This window comes from Cryptomeria japonica, chromosome 11 (genome assembly GCF_030272615.1).
Source record: "Cryptomeria japonica chromosome 11, Sugi_1.0, whole genome shotgun sequence".
NCBI lineage: Eukaryota > Viridiplantae > Streptophyta > Pinopsida > Cupressales > Cupressaceae > Cryptomeria > Cryptomeria japonica.
In genome coordinates this window covers 307,688,765-307,714,301 of record NC_081415.1, presented here as the reverse complement: position 1 = coordinate 307,714,301, position 25,537 = coordinate 307,688,765, and the positions used below count along the sequence as shown (strand labels likewise).

The window sequence follows — 25,537 nt, the reverse complement described above, 5'->3', positions numbered from 1 at the left end:
ATTTTTCACTAATTATTTAAACATTTCAAAATCACTAAACACTTCATCCTTTTGCTTAAGGAAGTAGACCCACACTTTCCTTGAAAAATCATCAATAAATTTTAAGATGTACCTAGCTCCCCCCTTTGATGTTGGATACATAGGCCTGCATAAATCACTATGGATAAGTTCAAGAGATATGCTTGCTCTCCATCACAGGGGCTTCACTGGCTAAGCAATATTATATCAGGTGCATTCACATTGGGGGGTTTAATATCCCCAAAAATGAGCTCAATATATTGCCTATTTGGTGAAAATATAAGGGGGTTTTAAATTCGGGCTATGAAAAAATGTAATATCTGGTGAAAATAGAGGGGTTTTCTATTAGATTTGTGTATTGGGAGGGGGTGACAACAAAGGAGTTTAGGGAAATATTTTTGAAAATAGGGGGATTCTTTAGTATGCCATGAACGGACGTGATATAACCCAACTTCACTAAGTGATGCCCCTGTGCTCTCCATGTAGAGCTTTCAAAGCTATCTCTATGTTGTTTACCAACCGTGCATCCTTCACACACATTTGTATTTACTTTTATCCAAGCTAGTCCATCAACCATGTTCATCTTTGAAAGCATAGCCAAACTTTGATAGTTTGAATGACCAAATCTTTGATGTCATAACTCACTTGTGGAGGATCCTATAGTAATATAACCTTTCTTATCAACACTTGCTAATAAATTTGTATATACCATCATTCTCAACTCCATTTTCCATTATTTGATATCTATCATTAATATTCTTGATTAAACACTTATTTGAATAGAACTCCACTTTATAACCATGTTAAGTTATTTGACTCACTAAGAAGATTTTTGGTTAACTTTGGTACAAGATTCACATCTGTTACTGTTCATTTTTTACCATCATTTCCTCTCATTTAAATTGAACATGCCCCTTCTATTACATGTGAACTATCATCACGAATAAATATCCTTGCACCTTTTGCTTCTTCTAAAGTGCTAAAGAAGTTTTTACTCCAAGTCATATTGTGACCAACTCCTGAAACTATATACCATGTGTCACTTGAATTTCCTTGAGTAACTAAAGAAGCTATCATTACATTATGATCACTTGAGCTTCTTGAGAAAAGTTTTATTGCCTTCTTTTATCAAATTTCCCTTGTCCCCCTACATATGGTTTATTAAGACATTGACCACATTTATGCCCTTCTTGTCCATAGTTATAAAATATGATATCATTTTCTCTTTTATAATTACTTTTGTAATTTCTTCATACATTTTGTTGCTTTTGAAAACATTCCCTCTGTTGATTATCCCTTGATTGATTCCACGGCCTTTGATTATTTTTATGTTGATTCCCTTAATTTGATCTTTGATTTTGATATGATTTATCTTGAGTGTAATTCTTATATTTTCTTTTAGCCATAAACACTTGAGAATTCTTGCTAGACTCGCCCATGAACTTTTTAAGCCTATCTTTTTTCATTTAACAAAGCACCATACACTCCTTTTAGTTTGATATTCTCAAATTTTCCAATTATTTCCAATGTACGGATGAAATTACTTTATTCATCTTGAAGACTTTCAATTAAAAAATCTACTATCTCAAAATCCTCATACTCAACTTTCATCAATGCAATTTGATTTCTTAAATTTTCTAATTTAGCAATATGATCATTCATGCTATCACTTGCCTGCAATTTCAAATGATTTAATTGCCTATTAATATCCATCAGTTTTAACTTACTAGTTCTTTCATACATTGTTTGCAAAGTTTCCCATATTTTCTTTGTTGTTTTTAAGCTTTGAACATGAGGCCTAACCCCTAGACTATTTTTTCATAAAATATTTATACAAATAAAGATATTAAGAAAAAATGTCAAATATCATATATAGATTTAAAAATGAACATATAAGTATAATATTTACTACATTTTTAATATATATTTTTTATAGTTTCACATATCTTTTGATTGGAGTGTTGTTAATATAATGTTTTTTTTTTAAATATAGATTTAAAAAGGAAGATATAAGTATAATATTTACTGCATTTTTAAAACTATTTTTTTAATATAAATAATGAATAATAATTTTTAAAATCAAAATTTATATATAAAGATTAACTAATTGTTATTTTTGTTGGGTTATTTTATTTTTTGAAATAAACTTATTATGCATCTGCAAAATGTTGGGATTTCAAATATGACAAATCAAAATTGAGGAAAAATAGATTTTTATCTACTTGACATGAAAAATGTTCATATACATTACGCTAAAACATTAAAGTTGATTATTAAAGTAGAGAAAGGTAACAAACTTTTTGACAACTTGCTCGCTCTCCATCTCTCCCGCTCTGCAAGTTCAAATTTCAAACCCTTGTCGTTCATGGTGGAGTTTGTTGGTAGGGATCTTCCCCCACCGCCTACAGACCCCATTTTGGACTCTGCGATGCTGACACTATCTGTTAGAGTAACCGGGTCTTTACTTAATTAATTAAACCATATTTGTTTAATTAATTAAGTTCCCCTTTATCTCTTTTACACTTAAGCTAACATTAGGTGCATAATAATTAATTCTTTTATTAATTATTATGTGCAAGCCTAGGGTTTTCCCTTTTAGGGTTTCTTGACCTATTAGAGGTTAATTCTTTTCTTTGTATCATAATTCTATTACACATTTTGGTGAATATTGAGCTCTCATCTTTTTGAGCATTCTTCTGTGTATTTGGTTTTTCATTATTGCTTCCTTGCTTCTCCTTGTAACAGGTTTATTTCAGCTTGCAAAGATCATTTGGGCTCCTATGGTGTTGTATTTCTCAACTCTCACATGGTATCAGAGCTTCAGATCTGCAGCTACCTATTCTTGTTTTGAGTATTTTGCATTGGAAGCAAATTTGGGGTTTTTCAGAAGTTTTTTTTTTGTGCACCTAGGGATAGGCCTTTTTTTAGCACTTTGGGCCTAAATGGACCTCACCATCGTGCTCAGAAGGCCCAAAAATCCCTATAGTCATATAAAACTTGACTAATTTCGACACTTGAGCCTCTGGGGGTATATTTTTTCTCTGTACCAGGGGGTACAGTCCTGGCACACAGTTCGAGAATTTTTTTTTGCCTTTTTACAACATGCAGGCTGAAATTTGATTTTTCCAAAAATAAAATAAAAATAAAATAAAATAAACCTTTGGCAAAGTTTTTTTTTCAAAAAAAAAAAAAAAGGGGCAACGTTTTTAAAAAAAATAAAAAATTATTTTTTGTTGGGCCCTGTCAGTCCGGGCGCCACCAACCCTGACAGTCCGGCCCATTGGCCCTATCAGGGCGGGCTTCACCTAACTCCGGCCCCTGCCGCCCACTGCTGCATTGCATCACCCATGCCTGCTGGAAACTCTGCGCCGCCCGCCTTTGCACTGTGCCGCCCGTCGGAAACCCTACGCCTACCCACCCGCCGTTGCACTGCCTCGCCCAACCGTCTCCTCACTACCCGTGGCTGCCTCTCCTCCGGTCACTGCCACCCAGCTCCGCCACCAAAGTGCTGCCCATGGGCCACCTCCGCTCGGTCTTGCCACTAGGCAGCCTCTGTGTGCCCTCTTGCACATATGGGTTGTTTTTTTCTTCATAACTTGGGCAAACAGAGTCGTTTTTTCGAAAATGAATAGGCATCGGAAAGCTGGTTCCGATCCAAACCTCGTGGTATTGAATTTTTTTTCCAATTTTTCTGTTTGACTATACTTTTTTCTAGTCAAAGTGGGGTCTCTTTTCTGCACTTCTGGGGCCATAGAATGAGCATCCGAACTCTGTTTTTCAAAAACTTTATATTGTTGGAAATCTTGTTCTGTGTACTTTCCATTCATATGATTTTTATTTCCAGATTCTACTCTAGGAATCTTTTATTTAGTTTTTTACTTTTCAGCACTCTGGTAAATCTCTTGGTTGTTTCAGGTCTTGGGATCTCTTTCTCTGAGTAGGATGTCTCGGTTTTGGTTGTTCTTTCTATTTCCATTCTTCTTATCATTGTAGCATTTTTTTTATGCAAATGCACTGAGATAAAGTGTCATCATGCATTGTTTACTTGGGATCTTGCACATCTTGTGCCTTCTTGTACATGTACTACTTATGAAGTGACATGGGGGGGTTGATGTTTGCCTTTTGTTTGCCATCTACCTTTGTCCAGTGAGATTTCCTTCCACGACATTCGCCTCATGATGTGTGTCAAGTGAGTGCTCCTTTCACGACACTATGTACTTTCTCAGCACCTTCGATGTTCCTGGTTCTTCATCATGCAGTTCTTGTTGTCTATTCTTTTCAGTGTACATATCCCTCTCCCTCTTCAGCATTATGGGGAGGTTTTCCCTGTTGGTTCTAATGCTTCCTTGGTTCGATTGATCAGCTCTTCAAGCTTTGGTTTCTCATGCCATCTATATCTTTGATTTCAGTTGTTTGCCTTTGTTTGCCATCTGATTTGAGTAGTGTCATTTGAGGGCACTCATGCAGATTACAGTCTTCTCTACCTGGTCATGTTCTCTTTCAGTGGAGGTTCTTCAGATCAGCAGTTAGTCTTCGACAGTGTTTGCAGCTATTTCCTTCTTCAGTGGTGTTCTTCTTGCTTTTCCATCTCTATTTAGAGTAGAGTTTTTTCCCACGCGGTTTTCTCTATTTTCTCTAATTCATAGAGATCAGGCCTTGTTGTCGGGACCCATCTTTCCTGCTTTCAGTAGCTGTTCTAGGTTTTAGCTTCTCTCTAAGTCTAGCTTAAGGGGGGGTATTAGAGTAATCGGGTCTTTACTTGATTAATTAAATGATATTTGTTAAATTAATTAAGTTTCTCTTTATCTCTTTTACACTTAAGCTAACATTAGGTGCATAATAATTAATTCTTTTATTGATTATTATGTACAAGCCTAGGGTTTTCCCTTTTAGGGTTTCTTGACCTATAAGAGGTTAATTCTTTTCTTTGTATCATAATTCTATTACACATTTTGGTGAATATTGAGCTCTCATCTTTTTGAGCATTCTTCTGTGTATTTGGTTTTTCATTATTGCTTCTTTGCTTCTCCTTGTAACAGGTTTATTTCAGCTTGCAGAGATCATTTGGGCTCCTATGATGTTGTATTTCTCAACTTTCACAGAGCAAGTGCCGGCAGGGCCGGAGTCAGGCGGGGATGTGCAAGCCTAGGGTTTTCCCTTTTAGGGTTTCTTGACCTATTAGAGGTTAATTATTTTCTTTGTATCATAATTCTATTACACATTTAGGTGAATATTGAGCTCTCATCTTTTTGAGCATTCTTTTGTGTATTTGGTTTTTCATTATTGCTTCCTTGCTTCTCCTTGTAACAAGTTTATTTCAGCTAGCAGAGATCATTTGGGCTCTTGTGGATTTGTATTTCTCAACTCTCACACTGTCTATCACATCCTCTCCTGGTCCCATGGTGGATCCTCCCTTCGATCCGGTTGTGTTTCAGATTGACGGTTCTTCTTCGGAGAGCTCTTTGGCCACGCTCGTGGTTTCTGATTCTATTCCTGATGTGCCAGTTTTTCATGATAAACAAAATATCATGGAACCTCTAGCTGTTAACACGAATCTTAAAGGATGGAAAAATGTGTTGGTTGGAAACACTGAGACTGTGGACCCCAACATTGTCCCTGTCTACTCGTAAACTGAGGAGGGAACGTCATTAGAGCTTCTTGACATTGTTTTGCACCTCATTTTGTAGAACATGGTTAATACTCTGGTGGGAAAATTCTTCTCCCTGTGCCCCATAGTGAAGATGGTTAGAAAATGGGTCAAGGACAAATGGAAACTGAAAGGGAGTGTTTTTGTTAGTGCCATGCCTAGAGTCCTCTCCCTCTTCAAATTCACTACTGATGAGGATGTCACGCTTGTCCTCTTTGGATGTTGGTCCTATGGTTGAAACAACCTATCCCTTTGTCGTTGGAAGGTTGGGTTTGACCCAATGACTGACTTAAAGAAAACTGCTTCGGTATGGGTTTGGCTCCCAAGGCTTCCCCTTGAATACTGGGATGAGTCCATCTTTAAATGGATTGGGAACTCCTTTGGTCATTTTATTGGTGTTGATGATATCACCAGAACCAAATTGTGCCTGGTCTATGCTCATTTCTGTGTTCAAGCTACTATGAGCATGAATCTCCTCAACTTTATAACCCTCAAATCCAAGCTTGGTAGGTGGACTCAAGCCCTGGTTTATAAAAATGCCACCCTCTTCTACCAAAAATTTCATAAATCTAGGAATATTATTTCCCAATGTAAAGCTCCGGCCCCCTTGCCTCTCAAGCTTAAGGGCCCGACCCTGGTTGAAGACCCTATACCAAATGCTCCTATTATTCATCAAGACCCGGTTGTGGGGCTTGTTGTGACTCCTCCTCCCCCAACAGTCGAGGACCCAGTTATGGAAGAATACCCCTTTGCTGAGATTATTAACAACCTTCTCAAGTCTCCTACAAAGATTGTGGATGAAGCCTCTAAATAGGCCGTGAAGGAACAATGCATCTCCCCGACGGCCATATCAGTCTCACTGGTTGATCAACTGGAAGATGGTGAGATTGCAAGGGACCTCACTCTCACCCCGGAGACAACTCGCTCCTCATTGGTGCTTCCCACTCTAAACCAGGGGATCCTCTCACCTTGTGCTCCTGGTGCATCTTTCAGTGGTTGCATGACTCTTGTTGATGAGGGCTAGATTACTTAAAGATGCAAGACCAGGAATGCAAAGCCTGATGTGGGAACGAACCTTAAATTGGGCCGACCATCGCAGAGACTATTGAGACATAAGGAAGCAGCAAGGGATATTGTCAATGGCAGGCAGCGGACCTTGGAGACGTCCATAAAAGGTAAGAAATGAAGGCCCTCTCATGGAACATGAGGGGCCTCAACAACCCCCAAAAGTAATATGCTCTTAAGAAGTGCATTTTTTAAAATAAAATTATGGTCCTTCTTCTCCAAGAAATTAAGATGTCCATGTCTTCCCTTTTTGTTGTTACTAGGAAAATTTGGCCTGGTGCTAAGTTTGTTATCAGTGATGCTACTAGAGCCACCGGTGGCTTGGTCACCATGTGGGACCCCTCCCATTTTTCTGGCAGTCTTCTCTCCTACTCGGCCAACCTTTTAGTCTTTGAACTCTCTTCCCTGATGGACTCCTGCCTTCTCGTTAATGTTTACGCCCCCAATGTCAGATCAGATAGATTAAATCTCTGGAACAACATAACTGCTCTAATAAAAAATAATGCCAATGCCCACTAGTTGATGGTGGGTGATTTCAACTCTCCTTTGATCCCCTCTGAGAAGTTGGGAGGCCTTCTTGAGTACTTTGATAGCATGACTGATCTTGCCAACTTCATTGGCAGGAATGGGTTGATGGATGTGGAACTAATGGGGCAAAAATTCATTTGGTCCAATCTTAGGAAGGGAAAGGATCTTATTCAGGTCAGACTTGACAAATTTCTCATCTCGGGCAATTGGGGAATCGGTCCCTCCTTGAAGCTCACTGCCCTCCCCAAAACGGTCTCTGACCACAACCCCCTGCTCCTCTGGAATACCACAAATGTTGCAAGGAAAAATCATCCTTTTCAGTATGAAATTATGTGGAAATCTCATCCAGAGTTCGAGGATTGCATTAAAAGATGGTAGAGCACCAACATACATGGTACACCTATGTTCAGGATTGCCCAGAAGCTCGACTTGGTCAAAAGAAATGTCTGGGGTTGGAACAAAAACACCTTCGGGGATATATTCAAGCAACAAAAGGAGCTCAATAGTAAACTGACTATTATCCAAGAGCGCATTGATCAAGGTGACTCCCTTGAAGCTACCCATATGGAGGAGGCTGCTCTCCACTAGAAAATGGAAGGAAAACTCCCACAAAGAAGAACTCTACTGGAAACAAAAAACCAAGGTTAAATGGCTCAAAGAGGGTGACAAGAATATGACTTTCTTTCATAGATATGCTATTATCCATAGGCATAGAAACCCCAGCTCCTCCCTCATGGATGATAACAATCAGGTGGTCAATGATGTGGATAGCTTGAGCCGACTAACTACCAACTATTTTGCCACTTTATTTAGGGAAGATGGTGACTTGGGGGCCCCTGCTGGGAGGATATTCTTAATTTCCTCCCACCACCCCTTTTGGTGGAATATAACAACCTCATTTTGGCCCCTATTTTTGAGGAGGAAGACAAGTCCTCTATTTTTTCTATGGGTTCCTTCAAAGCCCTGAGTCCTAATGGTTTCCCCCCGACTTTTTTCCAAGACTGTTGGGATGTGGTGGGCCCTAATGTTGTTTTGGCCATTATGGATTTTTTCAGATCTGGAAGGCTCCTCAACAAGCTCAATCACACCTTCATTGCCCTTGTCCCTAAAACTTGGGAGGCGTCTACTCTCAAGGACTTCCGCCCTATCAGTCTCTGCAACACTATATATAAAATCTTCAACAAAGTTCTTATTAATAGGCTCAACCCTTTCTTGGATCCTCTAATTAGCCCTTCCCAGAAGGGTTTTGTCCTAGGTAGACAAATTCTTGATGCGGTCATCTCTACTCATGAGAATATTCACTCCATGGATAAGTGTCATTAGCCGGGGATGGTGCTCAAGCTTGATATCTCCAAGGATTATGATCGAGTCAACTAGAACTTCCTTTTCAAAGTTCTCAAAGCTATGGGGTTTGGAGATAAACTCATCAAGCTTATTGGGGAATGCATATCTACTGTCACCTACATTGTGCTTCTCAACGGGAGCCCCCTGGAGAAGTTTAGGGCCTCCAGAGGGTTGTGACAAGGGTATCCTCTATCCCCTTACCTTTTCATCATCCTTGCAGAAGTGTTGGCTTCTAACTTGAACTCTATGGTTCGTAGGGGAGCTCTATTGGGCATCAAACCTGCCTCTATGATGCCCCCCAATGTTCTGCAGCAGTTCGTTGATGACACTATTCTTTTTGGTATCTCCTCTATGTGGGAAGCTAAGGCTTGGAAATCCTTTCTCAACTCCTATGCTCTGGCCTCTGGACAACACATTAACTATGAAAAGAGCAACATTTACTTCTTTCACACTCATGTCCAACTCCAAGATAAAGTCTGCAAAATCCTTGGTTGTCAAAGGGCCTCCCTCCCTGGCACCTACCTGGGCCTCCCCTTGACTATGAAAGATATCTCTAATTCCTTCTAGATCTCTATCCTCGAAAGAATGCAAAAGAAGTTGGTTGGTTGGAAAGGTAGATTCCTCAGTAGTGTTGGGAAATTGCAGCTTCTCTCCTCCTCCCTCTAGGGGATCCCTGTGTAATTCTCTCCCTTTTCATATTTTTGCAGCTATGGCTGCTAAGCTGGAAAATATCCAAAAGACTTTCCTCTGGACGGGAATGGAAGAAAAGAAGAGGCTCACCTTGGTGGGCTGGGACAAATTTTGTCTTCCTAAGGCCATGGGCGGCTTGGGAACCCGCAAGATCTCAAGGTTCAATAAGGCCCTTATGACCAAAGTTTTCTGGAAGCTTTTGAATAAGGATACGGATTGGAGCAAGATCATCATAGCCAAGTACCTGGGTAATGAGGTCTTTTCCTGTGTTCAGAAAGAGGAGGGTCTTCCTAGGGGTTCCAAAATTTGGAATAACATCTTGAGCTGCAAGGACACTTTATCTCATGGCTTGAGGTGGCTTATTGGAAATGGTAGGAATATTCTCTTCTGGGAGGATTGTCGGTTAGGAGAGAGACCCCTTGACTCTTCCCCCTCCCTGAGAAGGCTCCAGGATGCCACCAAAAGCTTCTTTGGTGAAAGGATTAGTGATTATTTCGGCAATCACACTTGGAGGGCCTTGGAGGACTGCTGCATTGATCATCCCTTCCTCCTCCCTGCTGCTAGAGAGCTCAACAAGATTTTGGCTAGTATGTTCCTCCCTCTTTTTCCTAGGGAGGATAGACTCATTTGGAAGTGGGACCCCTATAGAGACTTCTCTGTCAGAACTGCATACACCAACTTACTTAGAGAACCTGTTCACACCTCTATCTAGAAAGAGGTCTGGAATCCCCAACTCATCCCCAATGTTAATTTCTTCTGGTGGACTACTCTCCTCAACAAAATTTTGACCCAAGACAATTTGGTCAAGTGGGGATTCCAATTCCCTAGTAGATGCATCCTCTGCAAAAATGATGAGGAAAGTCCTGCTCATCTCTTCCTCCACTATGCCTTCACTCAGGAGCTCTGGGAGATGGTCTACATCAAGCTCAATATCTATTGGATTATGAATGATAATTTGTTAAATTTGTCCCAGGAGTTTTGAGGCCCCTCTTCCAACCCCCTTATCCAACAACTGTGGAAGCAGATCCCCCCTCATGTGAGCTGGAGTATCTGGAAGGAAAGGAATGACAGGATATTTAGAGACAAAGAGGCCTCAGTGGAAACTGTGTTTGTTCGATTCCTTAAGTTGATTCTTGAGAATATATCTATTTCTAAAACGCAGATGGAATCCAAGCCCCCCTCTACTAGGGACTGGGAAATTTCTAGATGCTAGAACCTTCCCCCCTTGTTCTCTCTTGTTGATTGCTCTAAGAGACTCCTAAGACAAAGCACGGTTTGGACCCCTCCGGCTACACATTTCAAACTTAATTTTGATGGGGCTGCTAGGGGGGTCTGTCTATTGGTGGAGGGGTTACCAGATCCCATTTGGGAGCCCTTGTTGCTGCTTATGCGGGTAACCTGAATGGGCATTCCTCTAATCAAGCTGAAGCTATGACCTTAGCCTGGGGAATTCGCCTTGCCCTCACCATGGGAATCAAGATTATGGACATTGAGGGTGACTCCAAGCTCATCATTGATGTTGTCAAAGGGCATAATAAGTTTAATTGGACAATTGAGAGAACTATCAGGGACACCCTGAGGCTCATCTCCAGGCTTGACTCATTCAAAATTATGCATGTCTTCAAGGAAGGCAACAATGTGGCGGATGCCCTGGCGGCCATTGGTCTAAACCTCTTAGGATTGAGATGTTGGAGGAGTCACAATTCCCTCCCAAATCATGTTAACTTCCTTCTTCAGGAAGAGAAATCCAAAATCTTTACTAATGATTGAGCTGTTGCCAAGTGCTTCCCTTACCCTCCTCTCTTCCCTCAGGGTAGTCTAGAGGTGTTGGTTTCATAATTCAAATTTTGGGAATATCCCTTCGATCCTTTCTGATGTGGTGGTGACTCGTTCGGCCAAGCTGACGATGATGCACGTGTTGCTATGTTGGCAATTCCTTTGGGCTTACAACGTCATGATGAGGTGCGATTGGATTGGTAACATGTTGGTTGTTGCAGATATTTGTTGGCTCTTAATGCCTCGTAACCAAGAAATCATTTCTAAAAGTGACTTCATTTTTTCCCATGCGCCCAACTTCATGTCTCATTTATTAACGTCGGGCTCACACACTTCCCATTATCTCTTCTTGGCTTGCTTCTCCAAGGGTCTCTGCAACTTTAACTGTGCTAATTTTTTCATGACTAAAGAAGCTCTGTTAGCGGAGGATATGGGGGGTGACAGAGTTAGATACGAACTGGATAATCTGGATGATTTAAAAAATGACCCCCTAGTTTGGAATTTCTGTGTTGAAGGTGGGGTTGCTGATTTTTTGGAATGCATGAAGGGCCATGATGAGCAGCTCTCGATTGATTTTGCCTCCTCCATGTCTGGGAGGCATGTCTCAGTGGGAGACATTGCCTTTGATGTCTCTGATGAGACTATTGCCCAGGCTATGAAGCTGACCCTTGACGGCTGCCATTGGAAGCATACCAACCATGTTGCAAATAGCGAAGGTTTGAAATGATTCTTTCGTAACCGTAAAGAACCCGTCAATCTACAAGGTGGGTTTGCTCGGGAGGAGCTCAAACACCTATGGAACATGATCTTCCTTATGATCATGAAGTACTTCACTCTCGAAGGCAGGCACGAGGTATTCTACTACTATCATTTGCCCCTTCTCAATCACTTCCGCAACAATGATTTTCTTTGTCTACCATTTTATTTACTGCACTCTATAGAAAGTTCTATTAAAGACACCATGGATCCCAAGCATGGGGATAAACCACCCTACCTCCTTCACCAGGGCCTCATTTATAGGTTGTATAAATTCCATGAGGCCCTTTGCCCCCCCGAAACCTTTCGCTCTCTCAGCCCCCCATGCGTACTCCTCAGTAGCTTGCGGCCCTATCTATGGCATTCCCTATATTCTTCCAGTATCCTCATGAGGGCTTTGCTGCGGCCACCATGTCCCTGCCTGCTTATGCCTCGTCAGTTTCCTTATTGGCGGTCTCCCCCAGTTTAACTCTGTTTGCCTCTCCCAGTGTTTCCCACTCCCTGTCTAAGGGCAAAGACAAAACCTCTGTTAAACACAAACATATTGTCTTTGATGACAATTCTTCCTCTAAGGATGCTGAGAACGACAACCCTCCCCCTGATTCTGAGGTTAAAAGGAGATCCTCTAGATTGGCTTCCAAAAGCCGCAAAAAGAAGACCCCGGTGATCTAAAATCTAGACTCCAAGGAGGACCCCATTAGGGACAAGGAGGGAGAGGACCCTAATACCACTATGGGGGCCCCTGATGGGGATGTTGTGGATGTGGATATGACTAGGGACCCCATGGTTCTGACCACTGCTGGTGCCGTTGACATGGGTAATTCTGAAATGCAAAACCAGGACCCTATGAATGTTAAGGATACGACCGCTATGAACACGGGCACTGAGGGTGTCATGGGCGAGGACATTTCTGATAACAAAGCCCCGGACTCTGGTAACTTGGACCTGGATTTAAAAATGGTTGAATAGGTGATGAAATCTATCCCCTTGATGGGCCTGATTAATGACATTGATAACTCCCCTGCTGGAGATGTGCCCAAAGAGATTGAAGAGACTACAGATGACATGGTTGCTGTGAACCCCCAGGGTGTCCCTACTCTTTAGCAAATGGAAAAGCTGAGCATAGATGTGTTGGACATCACACATAGGATTGAGAACCTCAGCCTCGTGCTTGAATTGCAGACTATCAAGGACGATGTCAACCGGCTCAAGAACAAGATGGAGGCTTGGGAAGCCCAAATGGCGGGCCTTAACAAATTTCATGTGCATGTGTTACACAGCTCGACGCTCACCCTCTCTTTGCTAAGGGAACGTTCCGCGGACATGGAGGAGGACAAGCAGTAGGCTAGGGACCTTTACAAGTTCCTGTCCAATGAATGAAACAGTGCCATGGATGCCACTGGGGTGCGCAAGGCACCCCTGTAGTTTGTTTTTTGTTTTCTGTTGTTGTTTCTGATTTCTAAAGACTTGGTTCCTTTTTGCTGATAGTTGTTGTTAAATGTTGTTATAGTGTTGTTTCTGCACTATGATTTTTTTTAGCTATGCTATGTAAAGGGTCAATGCCCTTGTTCTCACTACTTTATTAATAAAAAACATTAAAGTTGATCGGTAAATGAACAATTGCTTTTAATTATTTTTATTGATTATTTGGAGGGTTTTGAATTTGTGTGGCCTAAAAATAAAATATAAAATTCATCAAATAACTTCATCATATGCTTTGATATTTATAGTTCCACTTATGTTTTGATTAAACTATTGGCAATATAATGTTTAATTTTATTTTTAAAATATTTATACAAATAATAATATTGAAAAAAAAATTCAAATATCATATGTAGATTTAAAAGGAAGTATCATATTTACTACATTTTTAATATTATTATTTTTTTTATAATTTTACATATTTGTTTGATTGAATTGTTGTTAATATAATGTTTAAATTTATTTCTAATATAGATTTAAAAATCCAGGCAGAATGCTCATACTATTGTTTGATTCTATCATAGACATCTTGTAGAAGGAAAGTCTTACCTGGGTAGCCCATTTCCACGACGGCAACAACACTATCAACAGGCTCCTCTAACAATCTCACAATTTCTTTGACCTTTCCGTCCATAGCCACTACTTGTGAATCGGTCTCTATTATAGTCGATCTCTTCAACTCTACTCCTCTTTCAGAAGTACTAGTTGAAGGCTGACTTGAATTCAACACCTGACGAACAAGATTGAGCTCTCGGGCCTTTTGAATGGTAGAGATCATCCTATTCTTGAGATCTTTAATCCTCTTCCCTATCTTTGAATGGTAGAGATCATCCTATTCTTGAGATCTTTAATCCTCTTCCCTATCTTATACTGAAAGACTAAGAATCTGATGAAGCTCTTTCACCATATCAAACATTTAAGAAACAAAATAAATTTTTTCTTAAGATAAATCTACATTCTTATAATAATATTCAAATGCAATCTGTGGATGCAACACTTCCTATTGCAGCCCACAATTCTTTGAGACCAAAGAATCAAAGTTTTTTCTATCTTTTTGAGTACTTATGTTCCATGTAGAGCGCGCCCAATGATCTCAGATATGTAGCTCAAGGAAAGGAGTGTACGGTGATTCCTTTTAGAGGCCTAAAGAGAAAGGTAGATACAACCTAGAAAAGATTCAGGAGTGGGAAGATGCACTCTACAGGGTCTCATTTTATAGTGGCAAAATCATCAAAACTAAAGAGTAAGTACCACACGTTCAGCCTCTCTATCATGACAATTATGCATTCTTTTTATATCTATGTAATTTTACTTTGGCATAACCGCTTGTTAGTAGCCTGATTTTTAAATCTTTTTACTTGTTTTGTGATGAGGTGAAGCCGTTGAAGAATATTGTGGATATTGTAATGAAAGAAATAAACAATGTGCCACTAGTAGCAAAACATCTAGTAGGTCTCAACGAAATAGTAGAAGATTTTGAGAATACACTCCAACTTGTTCAGGTTGCGCAAGTTGTGGGTATTTAGGGCATGGGTGGTTCTGGGAAGACCACACTTGCCAAACAATTATATAATAAAAGGTCCTCGTCCATGGAGAGGTCTAGTTTTCTTTTTTATATTCGAGATGCTAAAGGGAAAGGTGCGTTGCATGAGAAGCAGATTCAACTCCTTAAAGACCTTAGGGTAACTAAAAAAATTGACAATGCGGAGGAAGGTAAGGCAATTCTTGCAAGGATTTTGAGATCTTTTAGTGCTGCTCATTATTATGGATGATGTGGATGATGTGGATCAACTAGATGCTCTCTTACCTGCTAAAGACATCTATAGAAGGGGGAGTCTTATCATTGTTACAACACATGAATGTGGAGTTCTTACATCTTGGAGCATATCTTTTATATATAAGATGAAATCATTAGATCCATTTTATGTTGAACAATGTTTTTGTTTGCATGTTTTTTAACTAGCTTCTTTCCTTGATGGATTTGAGGAGCTCGTTAAATTTTTTGTAAAGGCTTGCCATGGATTGCCCTTATCTCTCAAGGTATTTGGAGCAAAGTTATATGGAAAATTTGACAAACAATCGTGGAGGTCTTTGTTTGATAAGGTCTCAAGAATATTGCCTAAAGATATCAAAGAGACACTAAAAGTAAGTTACAATGCCCTTGATGATGAAGAGAAAGAGGCATTCCTTGATATCGCTTGCTTCTTTATTGAATAAAAGAATAGCTTGGTTATTGAAGTATGGGATGAATTAGGATGGAGTGGCTTACATAGTTGGGAAAAACTTCTAAATAAATGTTTGATTGAATTTGATGATTGTAATCACATAAGAATGCATGATCACTTAAGATATCTTGAAAGAGAAATTGCAAATCAACACTCCCCCTACTGACATTGGTCATCCCAACAACTTATTAATACCAACAAACAGACTGTAGTATATATAATATGCTTTCTTTTATTGTGTGAGCAAATAATGAAAAGGAAAATGGTTGTTTAAAAAGATAGTCTCGCTAGCCCTCTTTGTAATCAAGTGGACTCAAACAATTTACCTATTTCCTCTATATGTGTTTCAACAGTCAATGAATTGATCTCGATTTTTTTTATTTTTTTTTTCAGAAATTAAATGTCATTCGAGGAATTAAGGATGTCCCATTTATATCTGTCTCACCCAATATAAGTGGAAGAATTTTGTTATCTGAACCCTCTTCAGTTGGACTAAAGCTTTTGATGATTAATGATGATTATTTTACTCAAGAAATTTTCCGACATGGCTTTCATTGAAAAACTTGAGGGTTTTACAACTATCTGGAGATTACTTAGAAGAGCTCTGGAAGGCTGAGAGCGACGTAAGTCGATTTCTGCTCTATTAAATCTATATTTCAATTTATTTGATAATTGTCGTATGTTTTACATTTGTTTCGTTGGAAATGTAGCAGGCTCCTGTGCAGTTAAGGCACTTGGTTATTAAATGCATCCTACTCCAAAGTATTCCAAACTCAATAGGGTGTTTGAATAAGTTGAAAAGGATAAAAATCCAAGGTGGCCAGAATATTCCAAGTCTACCAGAAGAATTTTGCCATCTGCAATTGTTGGAGCACCTCGAATTGTGGTCATGTAAAATGCTATCATTCATCACTACCCAGCAGTTTCAGCGATTTGACAAATCTACGGTATCTAGATTTGTCACGTTTACCAAATCACTGTGAACTTGAGGAGTTTACCAGTTTCTTTTAAGAACTTGGTGCTCCTTGAATATCTGAATTTGACCATGTGTAAGGAGCTCATATTCACGTCAGATGGTTTCCAAAATTTAACAAAGCTGGAGTTTTTGAAACTTTCTTATTGCAAACAATTGAAAGAGTTGCCTCATCACGTCACAAATCAGGCATTCTTGAGAGAGCTTTATTTAGATGGTTTGGACAGTTTAAGGGAGCTACCAATTAAAATTGGTCAACTCAGGAAGCTGCAAATGATAAAGATAGGGAGTAACTTGTTGAAAAGTTTGCCAGACACTCTTGGAGATTTGTCCTCCTTGGCTCATCTTTTGATTCATGAATGTTCCAACCTGGAATCTTTGCCAACCTCTCTTGGAGATTTGTCCTCCTTGACTCGTCTTTCAATTAAAGTTTGTCGAAAGCTTAAATGTTTACCGTCCTCTATTGGGCATCTTAACCTCTTGACGCATTTAGAGATATGCCAAGTAGATTTTGGGTCGGCGTCTTTATCTTTTGCGTTCAACAACCTGAAGAGGATGGAACTAAAGGGAATAAAAGCCCCTAGGATTTCAATTTCTGAAGATCATAATCCCTTCCTTGAGAGTATAGAGCTTTCTTATAATTATCATTTAATGAAGATTGAAGCACTGCCAGCAAAACTTGAACGTCTGCATATATGGGGGTGTCCAAAGTTGGAGGAGCTTCCGAGCTTTGCACGATTATCTTCTCTCAGAGAATTTCATGTGGGAGATTGGAACCGAATTGGGAAAATTAAAGGTTTAAATTATTGCACAAAGTTGGAAAGATTGAAACTACACACCTCCTGGGAGGTGTCGGGCATAGAAAGTCTGGAGCAGATGGAGAAATTGAATGAGGGATCAGCTATTGGAAGTTGCATTCAAATGATAAAGGTAATATAATAGTTTCTAGGAATAAAATATTTCAATTATCTTCATCTAATCATGCATTGACTCATGAATGTTTTGCAGAAATGGCCAGATGAAATGATAATATGTACACGGCCGGTCCCTGATGCATCCTCAATTATGACTCACTACTACTCTCTCCAAATCTCGTTCTTGTTGACTCCTTCTCTAACCAGGATTTTGACTCCTATCCGAAACTGCTGCAGAAGCATTCCTCCAACTCCAATGGCAATGCCGTTATGCACTGTTATATTATAAACTGCGTGTCTCTGATACCAATGGAAAGCAAAATGACAGTTCACTTACGATACAATGATGGAATTATTGAGATCATGGAGATAGAGAAGGGTAGATGGGCTTATATAGTTGTATCCACAGAACTTTCTGGATGGTTTGCTGCAGAGGGTTGCTTCACACTTAATACATATGATCCCTTGGAAGGGGTAAATGTGAAATTGGAGAGAGGTTTTGTTGTGAGAGGGGAACACCAAAAACTAATGGAGGCATTATTATCATTGTTATAAAGCATTTGAAAAAGTGTGGAGTTACCCGTAATACACTGAAATGTTAAAAATGCACCTTTCTTGCTCTTTTCATTCAATGTGGTGCAATTAAAAAACAAAATTGTATACAATTCAACTTTTAAATAGAAATTTTAAAAATTAAAATAATTTTCTTTTAGTTTATATTTTAGATAATAACATAGATTGTCAGAAATTTGAATATTTTTTCTAAGATGATAAGACTTCATCTTTTTTAAATAAACAAAATTAAAAATAAATATAAATAAGCATTTAATATATTATATAATTTTATTTTAAATAGAATTGGAAGAATATATGATGGAGATTGAAGCACGCCAACAAACCTTGTATGTTTGTATATATGAGGGTGCCTAAAGTTGGAGGAGCTTCCAAACTTTGCACGATTGACTTCTCTCAAAGAGTTTAAAGTACAAGATTGCAATCCGATTAAGAAAATTGAAGGTTTAAAATATTGCATAAGATTGGAAATAAGAAGACTACACACTTGGTGGGAGGTTTCAGGCATAGAAAGTTTGTGTCAGGCCAGGATTTACATTAGAATTGAAATGGAATTTTTTTTGTCTATTTGATTCATACAAAGAATACAATAAAATACAAAAACTTAGACAATTAAACTATAAAACATTATAAAATACTTGACTTCTAATGTGACATGGTTCTAAATAAATTACATTTTAGAATAATGACTCTTAGTCTTTGTGATTCCTAATGTATGTTTATAAAGTACTTGTAAAGGTGGGTGAGTGCATCAAGATGAGGGACCAAAAAGTTGCCAAAAACTATTTTGGCCCCCATGAAGCACTTTGGCGCACGCCAAATAAGGTGTGCACCCTATGTGGTATGAGAAAAATAGGGTGCACACCTTATTTGGTGTGGGCCAAATATGTAATATTTTATAGAAACCCAAAATCGTGCCCTTTTTCACAATTTTTTGCTACAGGCCATAAGTTTATTTGGTTTTTTCGCCTTGCAAAATGTGCTTGCCGAAAAATGACCACTTTTTGCACTTGTAGATGTGAGATCATCATCAAAATGTCACCACGACGTTGAGGGGGTCAAAGAGGTATGTATTTCTTATTACTTTCAAATTTTGATTAAATTTGGTTTTTAAATTAGAATTTGTTTTAAATTCCTGAAATTTGTCTAAAAATATTCAAAACCCACCATCACCTCCTCGTCAAGAGCCTGCACAACAAACCCCTCTTTCAATTCACAAACATCCCCCAGGCACACAATAAAACATATTAGGGCAAATTGAGAATAACAAAAGACAACATGAAGAGTTGATCGATAGGATTAAAGATCCCATTTCCACAACCTCTTATAGAACAAGCTTTGTTGAGCTGTTGCAATCTATTATAACTTATGTAGGTTCAGTGAGTGGACAAATTAATATGTGGTCCAATAAAAGAGAAGAACAAAAACGATTTTAGGCAAACAAGTTATCATATGCCGAAGTAAAGAAAAAGAAAATTAACAAAGTTGACTTATGTGCACTTTTCACGAACCCTGGTACCAATCAACCCTTGAGTAAGTGCACCAAGATGGTGTGCAAAAAGGGGGGTATAAGTGGACACTTTTTTTTCTTCTGAAATCAGGTAAACCTAAACTTGGAGGAGAAAGTTGAGTCATCCGCTCAAGATATGAAGACACTCAAAGAACAAAGATTGTAGTACTCTGAATCTAGTTTCCAAACTACTAATTTTTTTCAAAACTAGATAAGATTGAGGGGATCAAATCCTTCACGCACGAAAAATAGATCCTGATTATTTTTTAAAAACATAACATAGTGTTTGACGTATGCATAAAAAAAGTCATAGTTAGATTTAGTATTTTGACAAATCCTTGGGTAGAAAGATAGTTAAGAGTGAGCACTAGAAGTTGTGTATTTTTATTGAGTATTTTTTTTATGATTTTTCAAATCGAGCACATCGTGAAAATCAGGTACCTGTTCGTGCGTGAAGCGTAACTTGCACCAAAACAATAAAAAATGTAATTTATTTATTTTAATTGTAAAGAATCAAGTGCACTACAATAATATATATAAAAAATTAAATCTGGATAAGTAGACCAAAAGTTATTAAAAAATGGTATACACATGTCTCTGAGAACTATGGAGACACTGGTAAAAGAAATTCAAGAATAATATGCTATTGTTCTTCAAATTTTAGAAAAATATATGGTTAGAAAGCTCAGAAGATTGGTGAAAATATGGTGGCAATTTTAGAAATACCCAATTGATGAAGTGTAAACCTGATGATGACAAAGTCAAGAAACCAAGTTGATAAAATAAAACACGTCAAAAAGGAGGGAAATCAAACTTCCAACCCCTAGTTTTGTCATCCAAGCCTATTCACAAGCCTAAATAACTAGAGTGCGTACGGGTTATTTTGAATATGAAGTGCGTACGGGGTTTTAATAAACAAAACCGCGTACGGGGTATTTTGAATATACGAGGTTGTAATCGTTCTTAGGTTACAAACATCTTGTTTATCACCATAGCAAAGGCATCATTTTTATCATGAGAGTATATTCGCCATGTTCATCACCAAAGGAGGGAGAGTCGAAACATAGTGTTTATCACCATAGGAGTGAACACATCGTGTTTATCACCTCAGTAAAGGTAGAGATGATGCAGAGGTACGAATTTCACAAAGACATCAACATACAATGACAATACATATTGTAATCGTGCTCAGGTTACAGATGTCGTGTTTATCACCATAGTAAAGGCGTCGGTTTTATCGCGATAGTAAATTCCACGTGTTTTTTACCAAAGGAGGGAGAGTCGACAACATCGTGTTTATCACCACAAGAAGGAAAGGTGAACACACCGTGTTTATTGCCTTAGTAAATGTAGAGATGATGCAGAGGCACGACTTTCACAAAGACAACATACAATGACAATACAAGTTGTCACAAGAGCACATAACGCAACCTTTCCCTCTTTACTAACCTCTATCTCATCTCTACCTACCTCTACATACCTCTATATCAAGCTCCCTCCCTACCTCTATTTGTCTACATAAATAACCCTCTCTCTCTCCCTCCCTCTATCCTTCCCTCTCTTTTTTTATTTATCTCTCTCTTTGTCGTCCCTAATATTTTTACCTATCTCTTTGTCTTCCCCAAGATTTATACCTATCTATTTCCCCCCTCTCAAATTATCCAAGAGAGATAGAGTACGAAGAGAGAGAGAGAGAGAGAGAGAGAGAGAGAGAGAGAGAGAGAGAGAGAGAGAGAGAGAGAGAGAGAGAGAGATAAGAGTATGAAGGGAAGGAGGTAGAGAGTTAGGGGAGTTAAAAGTAGATAGGAAAGAAAAGAGAGGTAAGTAGAGAGCAAGAGAGGGGAGATAAAGATTGTGAGATAATTAAAAATAGAGAGGGGAGGAGGCAGCGATAGAGAGAGGGAGAGAGAGATACATAGCAAGATTTATGTAGATGAATAGAGGCAGGGAGGTATAAAACATAAAGGAAAGTCTCTTTCACAAACTTTCCATTTAGGTAATTGAGCTATGTGCACATCAACAAAATTGTGCACATAGATTTATAATAGAGGTATATGCACCTCAAATTAGGACTTTTAGGACTGCTATAATGTTCATTATTATTTATTATGTAAGTTTATTATTGTATTCACATAACATTATCCATAAAAGGATCAAAATTTCATGAACATATGAATAATTTCATATATTTTGTCAAAGGAAGAGTGTGTAAACAAAAGAAATGAGTGATTTTTGTATTAGGATCCATTTTTGTACTATTATGCAAGGTTTACAACGTTTGACTAAATGCAAATATGATTGATGTGATGGATAGAGAGGTGCTACAACTGAGATTTCAAGAATAATGTTGTCAACACAACAATGCCTTAGAAATAATCAACCTATCTCCTATAGAACAACTAAGGCATCAACATATAAAACAACTAATGTGAAAAGGAAAGGAAGAGAGAAAAGATTGGAGGGAGGGAGAGGGATAAAGAGAATTAGAGAGGGAGAGAGATAAGGAGATAGGGACCTCTAATAGAGAGAGGGAGAGAAATAAGGAGGTAGGGAGAAACCTCTAAGAGAGAGAGAGAGAGAGAGAGAGAGAGAGAGAGAGAGAGAGAGAGAGAGAGAGAGAGAGAGGGAGGGACCTCTAAGAGAGAAAGGGAGGGAGATACCTCTAAGAGAGAGAGGGAGAAAGGGAGATAGAGATATGTGAGAAAAAGTATATGTGGGGGGGATGATAGAGTTTTTATATGATTTAGGAGCAAAAATAAGTATTGTAACTCTCTCAAGAGATGAAAGTCGCATGTGATTTATAAATTAATCTATATTTGGGGGAAAGTCAAGAGTTATTCAAAAGGATAATACATAATATATTTTACTAGTAGCTTCAAGTGATGGTTATGCATGTACTTTTAAAAGTTGGACCATTGTCAATTTGGCAATAATGACCATTGTATGATTTTACTATGAAAGGAAGATAATTGTACATATTGAGTCATCTTCCATATTGGGTAGCCTCCCACTTCTCTCTTCTTCAATCCATTATTACTAGAAGAGGAAGGTTGTGATATCAATGGGTTCACAATCATACAACAACATAAAATAAGGAATACACTTTTGTTGGGGTGCACATACCTCTATTACCCAAAGAGAAAGGTTGCGATATCAAACCAATCATTTCAGATATATTTTACACATTGTGTTTTACACAAAAGTGTATTCACATTATATTTCACACAAAAGTGTATTCCACGTTGTTTTTAATCCTTACTCTATTCATCCTTTTGAGCCTCCCTCTCTTTCCCTCTTTCACTTGGGCTCTCTCAATTATCTCTCTCTCTCTCTCTCTCTCTCTCTCTCTCTCTCTCTCTCTCTCTCTCTCTCTCTCTCTCTCTCTCTCAAGGTTCTCTCTCATATTCCATTCCACTTTTTTTGGGCTGACCCTACAGGTAAGTGCACCAAGATGGTGAACAAAAAGGGGGGTATAAGTGGCCACTTTTTTTTTTGGCTGAAAATGGGTAGACCTGAACTTCAAAGAGATATTTGAAGGTCATGCACTAAAAACTAGGAGTTGAGAAAAGAATAAGAATTGTAGTGCTCTGAATCTAGTTTCTAAACTACTAACGTTTTTTAAAATTGGATAAGATTAAGAGGGTCAAACCTTTCACGCACGAAAAACTATTCTTGATTTTTTCAGAAAAATATAACATAGCTGTTTTTGTGCGCTGCACAAAATATATAGTTAGATTTACTAGTTTACAAAACCCTTTGGTAGGATGATAGGTAAGAGCGAGATCTAGAAGTTATGCATTTTTTTGTAATTTTCTGTTGAGTATTTTTTTTTTATGATTTTTTGAAGTGACTGCATCCTAAAAATTTGGTACCTGTTCGTGCGCTGGGCATAACTTGCATCAAAATAATAAAAAATGAAAACTTTTTTTTTTTTTAAAGTGTATAGAATATAGTGTAGAACAATAATATTTAATTTATTTTGAATTTGGTCAAGTATATAAAAAGTTATTAAAAAAATGGTAGACATATGTATGTGAGGACTGTAAAGGCACTGGTAAATAAAATTAAAGTTTACTATGCTAATGTTGTCCAAAAATAGAAAAAATTATATGGTCATAAAATTGAGAAGACGTGTGAGATTATGGTGGTAATTTTAGAGATACCCACTTGATCATTTGTAAACCTTATGATGACAAAGTCGATAAATCATTTTGGAAGATGAAAAAACGTGTAAAGGGACAAAAATGGGGGGAAAATGGGCTTGCAAGCCTTATGGTCATTTTCCAACCCTCTTAGCAAGCCAAAACCCACACGGGTTTTGAAAAACAAAAAGTACTATTCACAGTTCTTCATAACCCACACGGGTTTTGAAAAAAAAAATACTATTCACAATTCTTCATAACCCGCACGGGTTCTGAAAAACAAAATATACTATTCATAGTTCTACATAACCCGTACAGGTTATGTAGAACTAAAACCATTATTTTGTGTTTCACAAAACCCGTACGGGTTATGAAGACATAATAATGTATGCTTGTAAACTTAGCATTTACTACACATATGTATAGACATACATATATAATATGTGTTTATGTATGTATATATGCATATCTATAGTTATATATACATATATTAATACAAATATATGTATATATGTTTGTATACATGCATGTCTCCCTTATTTTCCTCTTTCTCTCTCGTCTTCCTTCCCCATCACTGTATTTGTCTATTCTAAGCTGTAATTATCCTCCTTGAGTTCTATCTCATCTCCCTCCCCCTCACACTTCTCTCTCTGTCGAGTCTCTCACCCTTTTCTCCTTCTCGTTCTCTCTCTACCTCATCTCTCTCTCTCTCTCTCTCTCTCTCTCTCTCTCTCTCTCTCTCTCTCTCGCGCGCGGCGCGCGTGCGCGCGCGCGTGCGCGCGCGCGTTATCCTATCTTATTTTATTCTCACCCTCTCCCCCTTCTCTCTTTCTCTCCCCCTCCCTCTCCTTCTCCCCCCTCTCCCTCCTCCTCTCATTATCTTATCCTACTCTCTCTCTCTCTCTCTCTCTCTCTCTCTCTCTCTCTCTCCTTTTCCCAATCTCCCTCGCTCTCACCCTCTTCTTTTCCAAATCTCCCTCTCTCTCTCCCTCTCCTTTTCCCAATCTCCCCCTCTCTCTCCCCCTCCATCCCCCTCTCCTTATCTCTCTCTCTCTCTCTCTCTCTCTCTCTCTCTCTCTCTCTTCCTATCCCCTTCTCTCTATATCTCTAACTCTATCTCCCTCTCCCCCTCTCCTTTTCCTAATCTCCCTCCCTCTCTCTCTCTGTCTCTCTCTCAAGGTTCTCTCTCATATTCCATTCCACTTTTGTTGGGCTGACCCTACGGGTAAGTGCACCAAGATGGTGAACAAAAAGGGGGGTATAAGTGGCCACTTTTTTTTTCTTTCTTTCTGAAAATGGGTAAACTTGAACTTCAAAGAGATATTTGAAGGTCATTCACTAAAAACTAGGAGTTGAGACAAGAATAAGAATTGTAGTGCTCTGAATTTAGTTTCTAAACTACTAACATTTTTTAAAATTGGATAAGATTAAGAGGGTCAAACCTTTCACGCACGAAAAACTATTCTTGATTTTTTCAGAAAAATATAGCACAACTGTTTTTGTGCGCTGCACAAAATATATAGTTAGATTTGCTAGTTTACAAAACCCTTTGGTAGGATGATAAGTAAGAGTGAGATCTAGAAGTTGTGTATTTTTTTGTAATTTTCCATTGAGTATTTTTTTTTTATGATTTTTTGAAGTGACTGCATCCTGAAAATTTGGTACCTGTTCGTGCGCTGGGCATAACTTGTGTCAAAATAATAAAAATTGAAAACTTCTTTTTTTTAAAGTGTATAGAATATAGTGTAGAACAATAATATTTAATTTATTTTGAATTTGGTCAAGTATATAAAAAGTTATTAAAAAAATGGTAGACATATGTATGTGAGGACTTTCAAGGCACTGGTAAAGAAAATTAAAGTTTACTATGCTAATGTTGTCCAAAAATAGAAAA

General features: G+C 38.4%; 1 protein-coding gene across 1 annotated transcript; it reads left to right on the top strand.

The window, feature by feature from the left end:
- The first annotated feature begins 16,576 nt into the window (after positions 1-16,576).
- Positions 16,577-17,973, top strand: LOC131072396 (disease resistance protein TAO1-like). Its single transcript, XM_058008525.2, has 2 exons — positions 16,577-17,434; positions 17,656-17,973. The coding sequence occupies exons 1-2, from the start codon at positions 16,577-16,579 to the stop codon at positions 17,971-17,973; spliced, it is 1,176 nt and encodes a 391-aa protein (XP_057864508.2).
- Positions 17,974-25,537: the final 7,564 nt, after the last annotated feature.

Bases quoted from the DNA above. Each gene is read 5' to 3' on its own strand.
- LOC131072396 (XM_058008525.2), top strand. From the start codon at position 16,577: ATGTGTAAGGAGCTCATATTCACGTCAGATGGTTTCCAAAATTTAACA. The intron at 17,435-17,655 runs GTAATATAATAG...AAACTGCTGCAG, and splicing joins GTTGCATTCAAATGATAAAG to AAGCATTCCTCCAACTCCAA.